The 18,025-nt window shown below is 38.5% G+C and overlaps 1 protein-coding gene and 1 long non-coding RNA gene across 2 annotated transcripts in view; both read right to left on the bottom strand.

The window, feature by feature from the left end:
* Window positions 1-255: 255 nt before the first annotated feature.
* On the bottom strand, window positions 256-5,330 carry LOC147335626 (uncharacterized). The gene is made up of 3 exons (XR_015126880.1): window positions 5,267-5,330; window positions 3,567-3,606; window positions 256-3,458 (listed from the first exon to the last, which is right to left on the bottom strand). It is a non-coding gene; the product is annotated as an uncharacterized LOC147335626 (long non-coding RNA).
* Window positions 5,331-5,542: 212 nt separating this feature from the next.
* Window positions 5,543-18,025, bottom strand: part of LOC147335625 (basement membrane-specific heparan sulfate proteoglycan core protein-like) — a 46,088-nt gene continuing 33,605 nt past the window's right edge. The window contains exons 10-16 of the mRNA XM_086286094.1: window positions 17,423-17,686; window positions 11,153-11,434; window positions 9,869-10,126; window positions 7,620-7,711; window positions 7,002-7,102; window positions 5,873-5,964; window positions 5,543-5,547 (exon numbers count right to left, since the gene is read on the bottom strand). Of these exons, the coding sequence (XP_086142220.1) occupies window positions 5,543-5,547; window positions 5,873-5,964; window positions 7,002-7,102; window positions 7,620-7,711; window positions 9,869-10,126; window positions 11,153-11,434; window positions 17,423-17,686 (1,094 nt within the window). The remainder of the gene's footprint in view (window positions 5,548-5,872; window positions 5,965-7,001; window positions 7,103-7,619; window positions 7,712-9,868; window positions 10,127-11,152; window positions 11,435-17,422; window positions 17,687-18,025) is intronic.

Genomic DNA, 18,025 nt, shown 5'->3' with positions numbered 1-18,025 from the left:
TGTTTATTTAAGGGAGATGAACAAAGTACATTGGAATTGCACATAATAATATCATAGATGATAAATTAAATAGATTTTAAGTAGATGCTTGTGCATTCTTAAAGTCTCATATGTTGAATTGAACTATGTGATCTGTTCAAAGCCTCCCAGTCAGTGCTGTTCTCCATGCCTGTCTGACTGTACATGATGTCATCAGCACAAACACTTTAAAGGTGATCATTTAGGACTTCAGCAATAATACAGACAGCAATGTAGTTAGCAACAAAACAGTTAGTTTTATTGGGAATTAACTTAAAAAACAAACATCAGTCTCCTATTTTCTATCACACAGGAAAGAAGCATCAATATCTGATAATTTATTTATTTGGGGGGGGGGGGGTCAACAGGAGAAGAATATCTCTAACAAGTTGATTTGTTCTCATCTTAATTTTTAAGTGAAATGTGCATGTTGAGTTTATACACCATGTATATAAGGCGACCGTCCTTTTGCAGTATTTTTGTGTGCTGCGTTTTTCTGTCTTAACAAAAGGGGAACAAATGTGTCTAAGTTCACCCAGGATGATTTGTTTTCATTTTCACATGGTCTTACTGAGGTAATGCGAAAAGACTATGTGCACCTTAGCATATGCTACTTCCGGTGGCACCCAAAATGCACACAGATGGAAGCAAAAGGTGAACTTAAATACAGCTTTAATGCTGGACGACAAAACAGAAAACTGGCTGAAGTAAAATACAAAATAAACTTACGCAGGCAGACAGAACACACAACATGAATGAGGGTAGATCGCAACACTTTTGCACTTTTGCAAATATGTAATGTCCTGATAAATTGAGCAGATATTTGAAGTTTACACAGCTACATTCTCGACTGAAAATATCCTAAACATTTATTTTGTGACCAAGAAAGAGTAATATTAAAACAAAGTAGCTGCCGCCATTGTTGGAAACTAGAATTGGCCGCACTATGAATTCTGGGTTAGATCGGGCCACAAAGAATACACCCGACCCATCTTTTCAATCTAAGGAAAAGGACACATTTGGAGGAGTCTTCGAGGTTGGACAGTCTTCGTTGCGTTGCTGTAACGTTATCGACCTACAAATGCAGCCTGCAAAGGATGCAGCCCCTGAATTTGGACACATCAACGATACTGGAGACGGCTTCTTCTTGTTTTTGTGTTGAACACTAGTTGACCTGATCGTGACTAGTCAACGAATCGTAGCAACCCCAGTTGTTATTATTGGATGACTCTACACAGGTTTAGCTGAGAGGTCGGTGACAGAAAGTGATTATAGGGTTGTAGCTTACACTGTCCCGATCATTGTGTTCTTATTTCTTAGAGCAAAAGAAGTGTCAGTCTGGACAAATGAACAGAAAAACTAAACAGAGGCAGATTCTGTTGGCATTGATATTTTTTATATTGTCATTTGTGCTAAAATATATAGATATAGAATCATTGCCTTTATCTGTCCTAATATGGCTATAATTATGAAGAAGCCAGACAGTCAGAGGATTTATTTTCAACCTTCTACTATTTCCTTTATCTGTGTCTGTGCTGACAAAATGTGCTTTCTTTATTTAGAGTGCAGCTTAGTCCAGAGATGAGCTATGTTATACATTAGGAAAGCACCATGTTCTGTTTCTTCTAAAGTGCAAGACTTCACACCTTTAAATGTTTGTTTGAGACATGACTTATTACAAGTTCCTGTTTTTATAGTTTAGCAAGGTGCTTGTTTCTGCTTTTCTGCATACCTCATACACACGGTTTAAGTTCATTGAAAGGTCGCGTGTCTATGTATGGTATAGCTGGAAACACACACACACACACACACACACACACACACACACACACACACACACACACACACACATGCAGTCTGAGCAGAAGAAAAGCTGCTCTGGAAACATGAGCAACAGTTTGACAGGTGACCAGAAAGATGGTGAAGCTCAGCAAACACGAAGCAATTTGATACCAGAACAAAAGAGAAATGTCTCCCAAGAACAGCAACGACTTCACAGTTTAAAGAAGAACGATGATTCATAACCATCAAAGAGCAACTCAGAGGATAAACAGAAGAAAAGTGATTTGATTGAGAGGAGAGTGATTCTCAGAGACGGTCACTGAACAGGAGATGTGACGACTTTCAGGACGCCTCACTGACATTCATTGATGCAGATGATGATTTGACTGTGACTAACCCGAAGATAACAGTTATATTTGTTACCATTTAAGATATTTTGACTCTAAATGATGTATTTTTTTTATTATCGTAAAGCATTTCTAAAACCAGTAACACTGAGATTTTATCCACTTCTGTCTGTAGTTTTGTGTCATGGTCACAAGTCTGTGAAAACAAAGTGAGTGTAATCTCTAAGAGTTCAAACTTAAGTGCAAATTAAAATATTTTGATGAAAATAAAACCATCAGAAATGTTTACATGAACCAAATCACAAAAACTGGAAGATGGAGGATGGAAAACATGTAAAACAATCAGGTACTGAGCAGAATTAATGTGTGGAAATGTCACATCAGGTGTTCAGCATTAAAGGGGACATGAAACACTACATGTATAAATGCTGATGTACATCATGGAGCCCAGCTCTCAAAAACTGACACAGATGTAACTCTGACTGTGAAGCTTAATTTAAGAAATAAGTGCTTAGAGTTATAAAAAGATGTTCAGCGCCATCTTCTGTCAGTACAGAGCATCACATCACCAGGTCAGTTGGTTCGTTTCAGTCAAAACACTCACATCAGTTTATGTTAAGTAACTAATAGCAGAACCAATAACTCAGTGAAAATAAGGACACTAAAACTAAACATCAGTTTAATGGGGTCACTGTTGTGCTGCTCTCAGCTGCAACAATGAGTTTTATGTTAAAACGGAGGACATACTGTCTGCTTTCACCGTCTGTCTCTTTAGCAGTAAGAGGTTCTGCGCTGTTTGGTTAGCTGCACTGACACAGGAAAATCCAGCTGTTAGCTGTAATGTTCAGGTCTGTGAAGCACTTTATGAACGAGGACTTCATGAAGGAGAGTCTGTTTGACATGTTTTGTGAACTTTAAGTTCTTATTTCTTAAATCCAGTTTCACAGACAGTTACATCTGAGTCAGTGTTTGAGAGCAGGGCTCTAAGATGTAAATTATCGTTCATACATGTGGTGTTTTTTAACGTCCACTATAAAGGACAAATGTAATTTCATGCATTTGAACCTGTTTTACATACAAGAACATGTTTGAGTAAATATTTAACTATTTTTCACGTAGAACCACTTAACAGTGTCCCAGCTGTAGATCTTCTGTCGTGAGCTGAGAGAAGAAGTGTTTCTATAATCTGCTGCAGAGGACTGTGGAAATGTTTGCTGCATAAATCAGCAGCTACAAACACTGAGAACCTGCCTGGATATCAGCATAAGGACGTGTGTGAGGGGTCACTGGCTGCCCCTGTGTCTGTCCCACCTGTGTTGGAGAACAATAAGGTTTATTATAAAAGCATTGTCTCCCCTTGATGCAACGTGAAGTTCTGTTTTGTGTTTGAGTCTTTACAGGTGTGTAATGTTACTGTACCTTATTGGATTTGTTTAGAAGGCGGAGACAGACTCTGTATCTGTGTGGACGAGGAAATCATCTGGTTTTACTTTCATGTAAACATCTGGCCTCAGACACATAACTTATCATTTGTAATTTGTTCTGTGTTGTAAAGATGATTTTTTTTTTTTGCAAAACATGTGAAGCTGAAACACTTCTCTATCTTCTTCTGTATCAGTAAAAAATCATTAAGACCTCACCTGGGATACTTGAAACAATGGTGTGTTTTGTACGGTGATGCTGTTACTCGACTAAATCAAACTGACAGTGACTTGAAAAAGTATCATACCCTTTGAACGTTTATACATTTTGTCACCTTACAAACGCCAACTTAAATGTTTTTACGGGGATAGACCAACACAAATAGTGCAGAACTGTGAAGTGGTATGAAAATGATACATGGTTTTCAAAATTTTAAGCAAATAAAACTCTGAAAAGTGTGGCATGCATTTGTTTTCAACCCACCTTCGTCAATACTTTGTAGAGACACTGCTCGCTGCATTTACAGCTGCAAGTCTTTCGGGGTTTGTCTTTACCAGCTTTGCACATCTACAGACTGAAATGTTTGCCAATTATTTGTTGCAAAATGGCTCAAGCTCAGCCAGACTGTGAACAGCAATTTTTCAAGTCTTGCCACAGATGCTCAGTGGGATTTAGGTCTGGACTTTGACTGAGCCATTCTAACACAAGACTATTCTTTGATCTAAACCAGGGGTCGGCTGGTGTCCTGAAGGTTTTAGAGATCACCCTGGTTTGCAGTTGTAGCATGCTTTTTCCATTTTTGGATGATGGATTGAACAATACTCCTTGAGATGTTCAAAGCTTGGGATATTTTTTTATTATCTAACCCTGCTTTAAACTTATCTCCAACTTTATCCCTGACCTGTCTGGTGAGTTCCTTGGTCTTCATGATGCTGTTTGTTCACTAATGTTCTCTAACAAACCACTGAGGCCTCCACAGAGCAGCTAAATAGGTGACTTCTGAAGGTAAATGAATGCACTGGATTTTAATGAGGGATATCAGAGTACAGGTGGCTGAAAACAAATGCACGCCACACCTTTCAGATTTTTACTTTTTAAAACCATGTATCATTTTCATACCACTTCACAATTATGTGCTACGTTGTGTTGGTCTATCACAGAAAATCTCAGTTTAAAAAAGGTGTCAAAATGTGTAGAAGTTCAACAGGTATGAATACTTAAGCTCATGCTTTGTTCAGTTTGATCAGAAATATCCAAGTGACGAGTTTAATGTTGAAGGAAGTGATCAGAGTAAAATACAGCTTTATTATCCACTTAGCTTTGGTTCAGACTAATAATTGGTTCTTAGTGCAGTGGCACTTTGATATCACTGTAATGTGTTGTCATGCTAATAATGCCAGTAATAGATTACTTTGGCTTGCACAGCAAATGTGTAGCTTACAAAGAATGATGAATAAATGTTTTTATTCTTCATTTGTTTGGTGTTTAACTGTTTTCCCATCTCACTAAATACACAGATTTAAAAAGGTGAAAAGAACAAAATAATAAATTTGAATAAATGTCTGTTTCCTAACATGAGAAAAATGCCACCAGACCTAACTTATATTAATAAGTCCACCCAAAATGAATTTCATACTAATTAAAAAAACTTTCCAAACCAGGTTTTCTTTTTATAAAATTAACTTTGGTGTACTCACTCTTAGTTCTAAGATCTTTAAACTCAATAAGAGAGGAGGTGATGTCATCGTATTCATCTGAACCTGAAATGTTCATATTTTTATTTACAGGATTGTTAAAACATATAACATGAAATTAGATTCATTAAATTAAAAATAAGTTTAATCTCTAACTGTTCTGTGCTTTTCAGCACATATACTGTACCATTTCTGTTTTTCACTTGTGTGACTGATTCATAGACGTCAGCAGTACCTAAAGAAAAACAAGCCAGGCTCACATTAATCATTTTATTACAGTTACACTAAAGATCAGAGCAAACACAGAAACACTGTGTGAGTCAAAACCAGGACTGTAAGATCTTTAAATGTTATTTAAAAAACTGCTGAACACAAACTGAACCTGATAAATGTTCGTGTTAATGGAGGTTTAATAAAAGTCAGTATCCATCCATTCGCTTCTGCTTATCTGCCAGTCTGTCGCAGGGCTCACACACAGGGACAGACAACCATTCGTGCTCACATTCACTCCCACATTCACACCTATGGGCAATTTAGATTGATCAATTAGCCTTTCCCCACTAAAAGTCAATATAAATAATGATGATAAAGATCGGTTTAAATACTGACCATGTTGAAGAGAGCCGTACACATGAGTTTCATCCTGGTTGACTCCATGATTTGTGGAGGAGCCCGGACTGTGACTCTCAGACTGGATCGACCTAAAACAGGAAATAAACACAATTGTCATGGTCCTCGGTCTTTTGACCCAACGGTTTGTGTTTTTCATTATTATGATATTGTGTTTGTTCTGATTGTGTACTGGGGTTTAGACTTTTTAGTTCCTAGAGTTTGGTTTCTGTGTTCCCTCTGTTTAGTGTCTGTACTGTGTCTCTGTGCATTTCCTGTTTTATTGTGAAGATCCATGTCTTCTGTTAGTGTGTTCACTTTATGTTTTCCCCTGTCTCGTCAGTTCAATTTGGTTCAGCTGTGTCTGCCTCCTGTTTGCTATTCCACGTTTCCCTCTGTATGGATTTATAGTGTGTGTCCTCGTGTGTTTGTTGCTGGTTCGTCTGTGTTCTTTCCCTGCATCATTCTGTGTCGTCCCCAGTGTCTCCCTGCATCACCATTTTGCCTTTGCTGTTTCTGTTTGTTTCACCTCTTTATGAATAAAACTCATTTGCATCTCAGCTGCCTGCATCTTAGGTCCTAATTCTCAGCCTCCACTCATCTGCCACGGCAGACCTGACAACAATAAACTCAAAAGTAACTGATGTTTGTTTAAAATAATAATAAAAAGTATTTTACCAACCTGGTGAAGCAGGAATCTGTAAGATAAGATAAGAATACTTTATTAATCTCAGAGGAAACTAAGTGGTCACAGTGGCTAAAAGACAGTAAGAACAGTAACTGACTAAACTAAATAATATAATATATCACAAAGTATGAATAATAATGCACACCACAAAAAGTAGAGAATTTCAATTCTGTTGTACCAGCTGCAAATGGCAGCATTTCATCGTGTAGTCGATGGATGTTAGTAGCAGCAGGTATAGAGTATTGCACACTGAGATATTTACAGACACCAGTGTGTGCATGTGTGCTTTCACATGATGATGAATGTTGTAGAGTCTGACAGCAGCTGGAAGGAAAGATCTCCTAAATCTCTCCTTCACACTGTGGGTGCAGCAGCCTGTCACTGCAGGAGCTGCTCAGTGCTGTCAGAGTGACCTGCGTGGGGTGGGAGGTGTTATCTAACAGGGGTGACAGCTGAGCCACCATCCTGTCACTGACTGCCTCCACTGGGTCATGAGGACGTCCCAGAACAGAGCTGGTCTTCTTCATCAGACTGTTCAGATTCTTTCAATTACAATTATTATGTTTAATTGTTTCACTGAGATTTTGTGTCATCAGATCAGAATGAATGTTTGAATAATTAAAGTGAATGTAGTAAATAATCTCTGTAAAACTATCTAATAGTGAAATGTTCATATTTTATTTACAGGTTTGTAAAAACATATCACATGAAATTAGTTTCATTCAATCAAAAACAAGTTTCATGTCTAACTGCTCTGTGATTTTCAGCACATATACTGTACCATTTCTGTTGTTTGTCACTTGTGTGACTGATTCATAGACGTCAGCAGTACCTAAAGAAAAAACAAGCCAGGCTCACATTAATCATTTTATTACAGTTACACTAAAGATCAGAGCAAACACAGAAACACTGTGTGAGTCAAAACCAGGACTGTAAGATCTTTAAATGTTATTTAAAAAACTTGTGAACACAAACTGAACCTGATAAATGTTTGTGTTAATGGAGGTTTAATAAAAGTAAATATTAATAATGATAATCAAGATCAGTTTAAATACTGACCATGTTGAAGAGAGTCGTACACGTGAGTTTCATTCTGGTTGACTCCATGATTTGTGGAGGAGCCCGGACTGTGACTCTCAGACTGGATCGACCTAAAACAGGAAAAACACAATAAACTCAAAAGTAACTGATGTTTGTTTCAAATAATAATAAAAAGTATTTTACCAACCTGGTGAAGCAGGAATCTGTGAAAGAGACAAATGTTATTACACATGTTTGTCATGTATAAATTGTTCCACTGATATTTAGTGTCATGAGATCAGAATACATGTATATGTGTGAATAATTAAAGTGTATGTAGTAAATAAACTCTCTAATACAGCATGAAAAGAAGAGGCTCTTACACTTGGACTGTCTGCAGCGATACAACAAGAGCAGGAGAATAATAATGAGAGAGACTCCACAAACCAGTCCAACCATCAACCACACAGGAGATGAAGAGCTGTCAGCTCCTGACACAGTTACTGCAACAACAAATAATAATTAATTATTAATAAAGTGTAAAAGAAGAACTCTGAGAGCACAAATCTCTGCTAAGGCAGCTCACTCTGTTGACAGCATTTACTTTCAAAGAAAACAGTATTGTATTTTCAGTGTATTTTTTTTTTTATTTGTACTGTGAGAAGTTTGTAGTTCAGCAAAAATAAGTCCAAAGGCAGATTTTTTCAACATGACAAGAAAGGGCGATAAGAAATGTAAAAGTGAGGTCAGAGGTCAAACAAATGATATTTTAAATCTTTATACATTACTTTCTATATGTTGACAACACCTTTGTAAGAATCATAGTTTCTGTGTCATAAGGATTTTTTTTAGTCATAAAGTTGACCTTGAAGACCTCGGTGGCTGTAGCCAAATGTTAATGGATAGTTAACATGACTGCAGCTCGTCAGTGAGGTAACCAGGCAGGTCTGCTGGGATCCTTTCTAGGAAAATAAGATTTTTATGCTAACAGATTTTCCCCTTGTTTCAGTTTCTTCCTGCTTCAAGATTCATTTTCATGCCATCATTCACCTCCAGTCAGACGCCTGCCACCTTGGATCATTACCCCCCTATTCACCACCACTGCTGCCCCCTCGGAGCCTCTTCCTCACTTGCCTGCCTGCCCATCGTTCAGCAGTTTCCTTGGGCCTCTGCGTTATCCTTTACTCCCACCTAGTCTGGACTCAAATAAGGCATAGTTGCAGTCACTTTATGAACACTCTCTGTCTTGTCACATTCCCTCAGATTTCCTGCCCTAACTGCTCTCTCCTCTCCCACAGATCTGTCGCCCTCACGCTGTTATGTCCGCTCCTCTGGCCTGTCTCTCTCACCTCAGTTAAGATGTTTTTGTAGGACTCACTCATTAAGTTTAGGTTCATTTATGTTTTGTTCTTGTTGACTGAGTCGAAGTTTGCAATCTGTTGTGTTAAATGAATTATCCTTTGTGTGAATAAAGAAAATTCCACTGATTACATCCTCTGCTTTTTTCACCTGAGTCCCACACTTGAGACCTGAAACTCACCGATATTAAACCTGACAATATATTACATAATAGTTTTATAAAAGTTCTTACAAACTTTTCCTTTTGGAGATCTTAGCCTGGTTTTAATGACTGGATAGAAGTTTGAACAAGTGACAACATTTAAGGTTCATCATGTGGATCATTCGTGTAGTCACCATTTGCATTTTTCGAAGGCTGAGGGTCCATGGAGTAAATAAATGCATCATATTACTATTTTATATGGCGATTGTTGAATCTGCTATTCGTGATATCACTACAAACTTTCTGTCAAGCTCAGATCCCAAATTCAAAATTTGATTAAGAGGACTGGAAATATAGTTGGGATGCTCCCTTCATCCTCCCTGCAGGAGTCAAATTATTAACAGTGACATAATTTAATGGTTATACTTGAAATTGTAAACATTTGTATGTTTGTCTTATTTTGCATCACGTGTTTGCCTGAATTTTTCTGAATGGAGACAATAAAAGTTCATTTAATCTGATGACCGAGATGTTGAGCTTTGTAGAGTTTTATTCTGACACAGATCATATAAAATTACTGTCTGCAAATTTTTACAAACGTAATTATGAAAAAATAGAATGAAATGAGACCAACAAATTAGAATATTTTGATGCTTTTCTGTCTAAAATTGTCAGAATTTTTTTTGTTTTGCCACATAGAATTACTTCACATACAGCAAAGCTGAGACAAATGTTCATGTGACGTCTAAATGATTCAGATCCAAGAAGTAAATGTATAATAACATACTCTGTACAGTGATGTTGACTGCACTGCTGAACTCTCCCGATCCAGACTCACACCAGTACACTCCAGTATCTGACTTTGATGTGTGGATGTCACATGTGGATCCAGTCATTCTCCTACAGTCAGAGAGTCGGCCGTCCTCAGAGAACTTCCTCACTCTCCACTCAGTGAAGTTTCCCTCACAGGTCAGTGAGACAGAGTCAGAGGTGAAGTGTTGCACTCTGTCAGGACTCACTGTGAGAGACGCTGCTGAATGAACATCTGGAAACAACATGCAGTGAAGAGACAAAGCTCACAGATGTTAGGATTCAAAATATCACAGTGAAAATATTTGTTTGTTTGAAGCTTTTGTTTTGAAAATCAAATTTAATAGTTCAATATGATAAAGTGTTTGTTTGGTGAGACAACACTGAGTCTGACAACAAGCCCTGAATCACACAGACAGTCAAATCAATGGAAAACAAAGGAGCCGAATACTGACATGTTTAAGATGATCTAACCCACATGCTTTATCTGCTGGCAGCTCATGTAGAGCTTGGTACACGTCATGTGACATCATGAGCTTTGAGTCATCACTCTCAGCATCATCCACCTGATACAGATCACTCTGAACACACTTCAGTCATTTGCTGTAATGTTTCTGTCATAATTCTGTGATATTGTCTGTTTCACAGATTCCTTCTACAGTGAGATATTTTGCAGCAGCAGGACCAAAACTAAAAACCTTTGAAGTATATTTTAAATGAACAATAACAGCAGCTGTTATTTGTGACGTCTTCTTCTAGCGTCCATCTGTAGTCAGTGTTTCTCTTGTATTTGTCAGAGCTGTTAACCTGCCTGCTGACATCTTTGTTTCTTTATTAACTATATTTGACTTTTTTATCTGAGCACCTACCTGAGCACCAAACAAAGAGTCTTAACTGTGTAAATCCTGTCTGTGCACTAAGTAAAAATAATCAGTACAAACAGAAACATGAGTTTAAATATCAAAACATTTAAAATCTCATAGATGTCTTTTGTTTTTCATGTTATCTCATTAAATAAAAACTGAAAAATAAGAAAAGGAAAGTAAGAAATTCAGTTTGGTTTGATCACAGAGAGAAAGGAAAATATTCAGTTCAGTTCTTCTTTTGGGGAGTTTTAATGTACACAGGCATAAATGGTTGTCATGGAGATGAGATTTTAACGGTCTAAATGTTGTTGAATAAAAATGATGTCCTAACATGAGCTTATTGAAAGGACAGAGAGAAACAAACTGACCTGCAGACCAGACAAACTTTGGTTGACTGTGATCAGTGTGATACTCTGGGTCTCCTCTTCCAGCTCTGCACACATATCCTGCTGTGTGTGTCTGTCCATGAATGATGTAGGAGTCCTGTGCAGTCCCACTGCCATCAGGTAGCAGCTCATAACTGGAGGATTTATAGTTGAATGTTTTCAGATCAGGAACAGCTTTATACCAGTAGAAGCTCCATCCTGCAGACGGATGTTCAACCTCACAGTTCAGAGTTACTGAGGCTCCAGGACTCAGCCATGATGGAGACACAGTGAGGACAGGACGGGGTTTATCTGTTCAACAAAGATTTTCTCTCAGTGAACGTGTAGTACAGTCTCTGAACAGTGAGCTCAGTTCATACAAAGAATAATAATCTCAGTCTATATGAACAGAAACACATTTTACAAAGTGTTCAAACAGCTTAAAGAAAATATGACAGCAAGCAGGAGAAACCTGAGTGAGGGGAAGAGATTCAACAGCAGAGCAAGTTATAAACAGATGCATTTTTACTTCCAGTCTTTCACAGTGATGGTGTCCAACTTCAGTCCTGGTGGATAAAATCTGTTTGATGGAGTTTGAATGAGGATTTGGTGAGTCACAGTTGGTTTTCTTTGGTGTCAGTTAGCATGCTATGTTCTTGTGTTCTTTACTAAATCTGCTGTGGAAGCCTCTGATAGCTAAGATGAGACCTAGTAAGGTTGTTTTATATTCTTTTGCTGTGGAAGCTGACATTTCCTGTCAATGTGCACAGATGTCTTTAGGCCACATTAATAAGCACGCTGCCATTACAGGGAGCAGTTTGGATGTGATTTCCAGCTGAACTGTTAGGAATGCTGGAATAAGACCTCAGTGTTTATGTTGCACAACAGGCCAGGTTAATTAGCCGAGTGCAGATCTTGGCGTTGAAACCTGATACTGCTGAACCTTAATGATCCACCTCTAGGAGATCTGAACTTCCACTGAAATCTTCTGTTCCTAATAATAATGTATACTTTATTGATCCCCATGGGGAAACTCCTCTCTGCATTTAACCCATTCACTCAGTGAAGCAGTTAGCAGCCACTGGGCGCCCGGGGAGCAGTGTGTAGGGATGGTACCTTGCTCAGGGGTAGCTCAGGGTAGCCGTTCAGTGGATTAGAACCCCCGACCTTAAGACCTTAACAAAACCCCTGGATTCCTGCTGGATCAACTCATATTCCAGAGAAACTGACTCACACTTCTAAACTGTGACACGACTCCACCATAAACTCTGTTACTGCGACACACAGAGGATTTAATCCAAGAACTGATTCCACACCAGACTGTGACTGTGAAAGGTTTCTCTGTAAATCTGTGGACAGCTGATTTTGTGCTTTCAGTGTTGTAATTCCATTCGTTGTGTTGGTGTTGTACTGGTAACTCACTGTGTTACTGATTATTCCTAAACAGCCACTCTGCAGGTCTAGTGAGTAAACTGAGTCGGCTCATATTGATCAGAGTTTGAAGAGCAGCTGAAAGAAAGCTGGTTAACCCTGAAGGAGCTAACACAGGTTAACTTGTAGTTAACACATATAAGAGTCAAACTAACTTGAACTGGACAGAGAGAGAGACATTTATTTATATTATTGTTTTACTTTTATTTATTTTACTCTGGTTTTTGGATGCATAAATTAATGTAAACTGGAAACTGTTTGTATATTTCCATGCCTTCTGTTTCCCAAAAACAAGTTCAAAGTTCACCCTGATCTGTTATTTTAGGGCAGCTAGGTATAAACTGCTGGTGTGAACAAAGACTCTGGTCCTAGTTATCTGTAAATGTCTATGAAACCCATGGTTATTTTTATTGTAAATGGTATTTTTTTTAAGTTTTACTTTTTGTTAAGTTTAAGTTTTCCTATGTACCTTGAATGCACCGCAGCGCTACGCTGTGCATTATATGTGCTCCATATTGTCTGGAGCAAGGTACATCTCTCTGTATATTGCACTGTGTTTAATGGGTAAAAGAGCTCCATGAAACTTTGTTTTGAGCAGTGATTTTGTTTTGTAGATGCACAAAGCTGTTGTGGAACTTTCAATCCTGTTGAGCTACAGAGTTAATGTATTGTGTGAAGAATATCCTGGTGAGTCTCGAATTATGCAAATTGAATTGTGATACACAGTCCGGTTTCAAAGTTATAAAATCGGTCAGGATATGATGTTTTGTTGGAAATGTGATTGCAGAAGCTGTTAAGGATTTCTTAGCTGTGTTAGCCCTGTGAGAAGTATGCTAGCATACCCACATGTGCTCCCTGGGCTAATGCGCTTGTATGAGACACTTTTCATGGTTCACTTGATTTGCACTAAAATGTATAACATTGTTATTGGCCAGTAAGAACTGTATAGATGTATGATATGTAAAGACACTTCGAGGAATTTGATTTTACTTTTTAAAATTTGTACAAATGGGATACAGGGAAGATTAGTCGGTAGAAATATGTGCTTTATTACAAGAGAAGTGATTGCTCCGCAGATTTGTGTGCAGGCTGTTTTTTAAAGAAAAAAAAACAGCCTGCAGCAGATCTTTTTGGTAGAAATCTGCTACAAGGACCGAGCGGTGCCATCTAAGGACTAGGGATGGGTACCGGTATCGGTTCTGACATAAACAGTAGTAATCAGACCGAAAAGCAGCGCACATTTCGGTGCTTTATTTTGGTGCTTTTTATTCGTGAGATGTCATACACTTTGGACTCTAGCCAATCATTTTTCCTTTCCAAAGATAGAAGGCGGGCCCAGGTACGTATGTTCTTTTAGAGCAGAGCTACAGATTAAAAATGCCCAAGGCAAAGCAGTCAAAAGTCTGGCTGTACTTCACAGCAAAATATGCAAACTCAGCAGCCTGCAACAAGTGCTTTAAGCTGATACTGTGATACTGTGCAAAGGAGGTAACACCTCGAATCTGATGAAACACCTGGCAAAGCATAGCGTTTTTTTAAAAGCCAAGAAATGCACCGTATTTGATAGCTTGCTGCAAGACCTCACACCGAGCAGCACATCTACTGCGGGTGTGGTGCCTGTTATCTGACCCGGAGCTAGCAACATCCCCCAAGAACCCGAAGAGGAGAGTCCTGGCCCCTAGCCCTGCCAGGGTAGCAGAAATGATGACGGATGATGATGGCAGCAGCAGCCGTTCTTCTCTGGGTGAGTAGCTTAGCCGTATAGTGACGCATGACAGCCACGAGAAGCCGACGGGTAAAGAGTAGGGGTGCAACGATACACAAAATTCACGGTTCGGTTCGGTTCGATACTTTGGTGTCACGGTTCGATATTTTTTCGATACAAAAACAAATGTTCATGCCTTTTTAATTTGTCATTTATTAAAATTATAAATATATATTTTAACTCAAAAGTACAGTTTTTAAATTTAACCCTAACCCTTGTGCGTGTTTTTTATTTTGACAGCGAATGCGCACCTGCGGACCACTTATGTGCAGCCCTGGTTATTTAGCTCGTCATATTGCAGCCACAGAAATTCTTTTGTCCATGAAACCATAAAGCTGCACTTTCTTTTTGCCTTATAGTCTGATTTGTAATAACTTTTCCGTTTTGCGGTAAGCTTTTCTTTGGCTGTCACTTCTTCACCCTGACCTGTCTTATTTGGCTCAGCAGAACTAAAATATATATCCTGCTCCTTTTACACACACACTCACATAAGCTCAGCGATTCTCTGCGCGATCAACCTCTCACATGTTTAAGCTGCGGGAGATTTCACTTGTCATGTTTGCGTAGTAAGCTAACGATTAATAAGACGATGTCAGAGGAATTGGTGCACAAATTATCATCACTCACCAATCAGTGCTGTCACTCTCTATACACAGTTCGCACGATTGCAAAGTGAAAGCAAAAAAACAAGCGCAAATTCAAACGTGATTTCAATATGTCACATATTGACAGTGGCTCACCGATGCCAATGACATAATTACCCAGCTACATTTCCGAAAGAATGCAAAAGCATTGACATATATTTTTCCTTCCTACAATAGCCCGACGGGCAGGGAAGAGATAGATTTTGGTAGCCCGACTGGAAAAATCGCTAGCCCCAGGACGTCGGGCTAGCGATATTGCAAGCCCTGTATCTGATTGAGGAATCACTCATCTTTGGAAAAGAGAGTTTATTACAGAGAAATGTCTCTTTCCAAAATAAAAGCTATACTATACGCTTCTTCTGGGCTATATTCTCAGCAGCATATTAAACATATCAGGTCCCCATAAGGAGAATCCTGTGCTAACGGCTGTCTAAATGACTCGGGTAAAGTTTGTAGCATGCATGCTTGTTGTTTTTGTCTTTGCACTAGGATGATGTCAGCGTAAATGTGCAGTCATATTCGTTGTGTTCCCACTAGTGCTTTCAGGTTCGACAGTGCAGCCTAGGCGGAGTAGTCGAACACAGATTCACTGAGCGCTCAACACAGACAGCATCGTCAGAAGGAAAGTTGATAAAATAAATTACAAATGTTGTATTGTTCGATACATATGCGTACCGAACCGAAAGCACTGTATCGAACGGTTCAATATCAATACGAATATCGTTGCACCCCTAGTAAAGAGATAGTTTTTTTATCGGATTACGTCGTGGAAGAGAAATTGTTCAAGCCATGTTTCCGATGCAACAAAGAGGCGACAGATGGCCTGGATTGCAGCCATTCGAAGACCAAATATAACGTCCAGGAACACTTCAGCTCACATGTTAGTCTGCTCCAAGCATTTCCACAAAGGTAGGTCTTCTGTTGTAATTTATCATAACATAATTGTTGATGTAGTTTACAAATAAGTCTTTTATTGATTTGAATTGAATTCGTTGCACTATGCTGCTTTGTTCACTGTGGCTTTGCGGGCCAATGTTTGTTGTGTTTTGTAGGAAAACCAACCTACAAAATGCTGGAATGCGATCCAGACTGGGCACCCTCTATCAACCTGGTCATACCAAGTTTAAACACCACAGCGAGATTTGATCGGTTAAGAGAGAGAGCGATATCAAAACAGCCACGAAACGTCCCGCATATATGTGCCCAAGGGTTGTATTGAAGCAATCAAGTGATGAATAACTGTTTTCCAGTATGTTGTGTTTTTTTTTTTTTTGCATTGTTGATTTGTTTGTCAGCGAAGCAGCTAATAAAGCATGATGGAATACAATTTTGCATCTTTCTTGTAAGATTCTATAATAGAATGAAACAATAATGCCAGTTATAAATAAAGACAATAAATTGAATGAATTACGAAACACTCATTTTTTTTCTATCAGATCCGAAAATGTTGTGTAATACTACAACCTGAAACGACAAATAGATTGCGTTTGCCTGTACAGGAGATAGAGGAAAATAATTTAACAACAGCTGTGAAATGGAATAGTCCAAATCACCAAAGTAAACTGGACCTGGGCTTGTTGCAGGGATCTGAAGTTAATAAACATCCTGTGAGTGTATGCACTAAAACTTAGGACCATATAATAATAAAATGTGCGTGATGAAAGTTGGGCAGCACGCTAACGTCCTTACTCCACTCTGTATGCTCGTATGGGTCTGACCCTTTTACTCCTTTGATTTTTTTTCCTTGTCCTTTTTTTTTTTGCCTTTTCGTCAAGTCTGTCTTTGTACGGACCTGCCGTGTTGTCCGTCGTTTTGTACATAACTGTTTTTGGGGCAAATAAAATGCAAGTAGGGATTAAAACCGCAGAATTAATGATTACCGGTGCTGGAAATACTAGTGCTTGATGCAGTGTTTTGATTTTGTTGCCACGGGTACCCACAAAGCAATGCGTGAAAGTCACGTGGTCTGTCAATCTCTATAAAATGAGGCCATATTGTTGTCTGCAGTTCAGAGTTCATTAAGTGAAAAAGATGCAGTGTGTGTTTCTGATGAGAGCAGACTCTTTAACAAAAACCTCTAAGATTAATTTAAAAGAGGTAACATGTTAAAAACAACTGAAGTAACTGCATCATATGTTGGTGAAACAAGTAAAAAATAAAAATAAGACAAATGCAGAAGAGAAAATATTGGATGTTACTGTTGTTCTTAGTGGATGTGTTGGAGCAGCTGAAACAGGTTCAGCATTTGTTCTGCACTTCATGTATTAGAGCTGCACAGCAGAGACGTTACTCTGATATGTTTTGTTCTCTTCACTGTGAATAAAAAGCTGCTTTTTACAGTTTTTTGTTATCAGAATAAAAGAAAAATATTTTACTTAACAGCACAAAAGAAACCGCTACAAAGCTGCAAAACAAGTGATTTCACTTATTTTGATGGCAGATGATGTGGATGAAACTTACTTAATACAGTCAGTCTGATGATGTCACTCCACTCTGTTAACAAATAGTCCCTTCTGCCCCGGCAGCTGTATCCTTCACCATCAGATTCAGTAACTGTGATTGTGTATTCACTGGATGTTTCAGGTATGTTTTTCTGGCCTCGTCTCCATTCATACGTCCACTGAGCTCCTTCACCTCCCTGAATGTCACAGCTGACAGTGACTGTCTCACCGCTGTATATCTGAGTCCAGGGTGGCTGCAGGGTCACAGTGGGCTTACTGGGAACTGTTCACATAAGAATGATCCAGTTAGAAGAAGAGAAACATAAAAACATGGCTTTTTATAACATAAGAGGAGAGTGACTGCAAAACAGCTGATTCACAGACAAACAGTTTAAACTTTAAAACAAAGTCACATCATAACAATTTCAAACTGTAAAACAACATTCCACTAATGCATCTGTTCTACACTGGAGGTTCTTCTAGCTGTCGTATCATTAAAGATATTATGACACTCATGAACACCTTTATTTTTCATTAATTAAAATAACTGAATGCCATTAACAACAATTACAGGAAAGAATCTAAGTGGAACCTGTAATGTAGCAGAACAGTCTCTAATAAA

The sequence above is a fragment of the Aulonocara sp. 'chitande type north' Nkhata Bay genome, linkage group LG3 (assembly GCF_057382095.1).
Source record: "Aulonocara sp. 'chitande type north' Nkhata Bay isolate Kocher_YH1m ecotype deep benthic linkage group LG3, A_spYH_male_GT1.1, whole genome shotgun sequence".
In the NCBI taxonomy this organism is placed as follows: Eukaryota; Metazoa; Chordata; class Actinopteri; order Cichliformes; family Cichlidae; genus Aulonocara; species Aulonocara sp. 'chitande type north' Nkhata Bay.
Note: the sequence above shows the minus strand (reverse complement) of the source record. Positions and strands in the feature narration are given on the sequence as shown.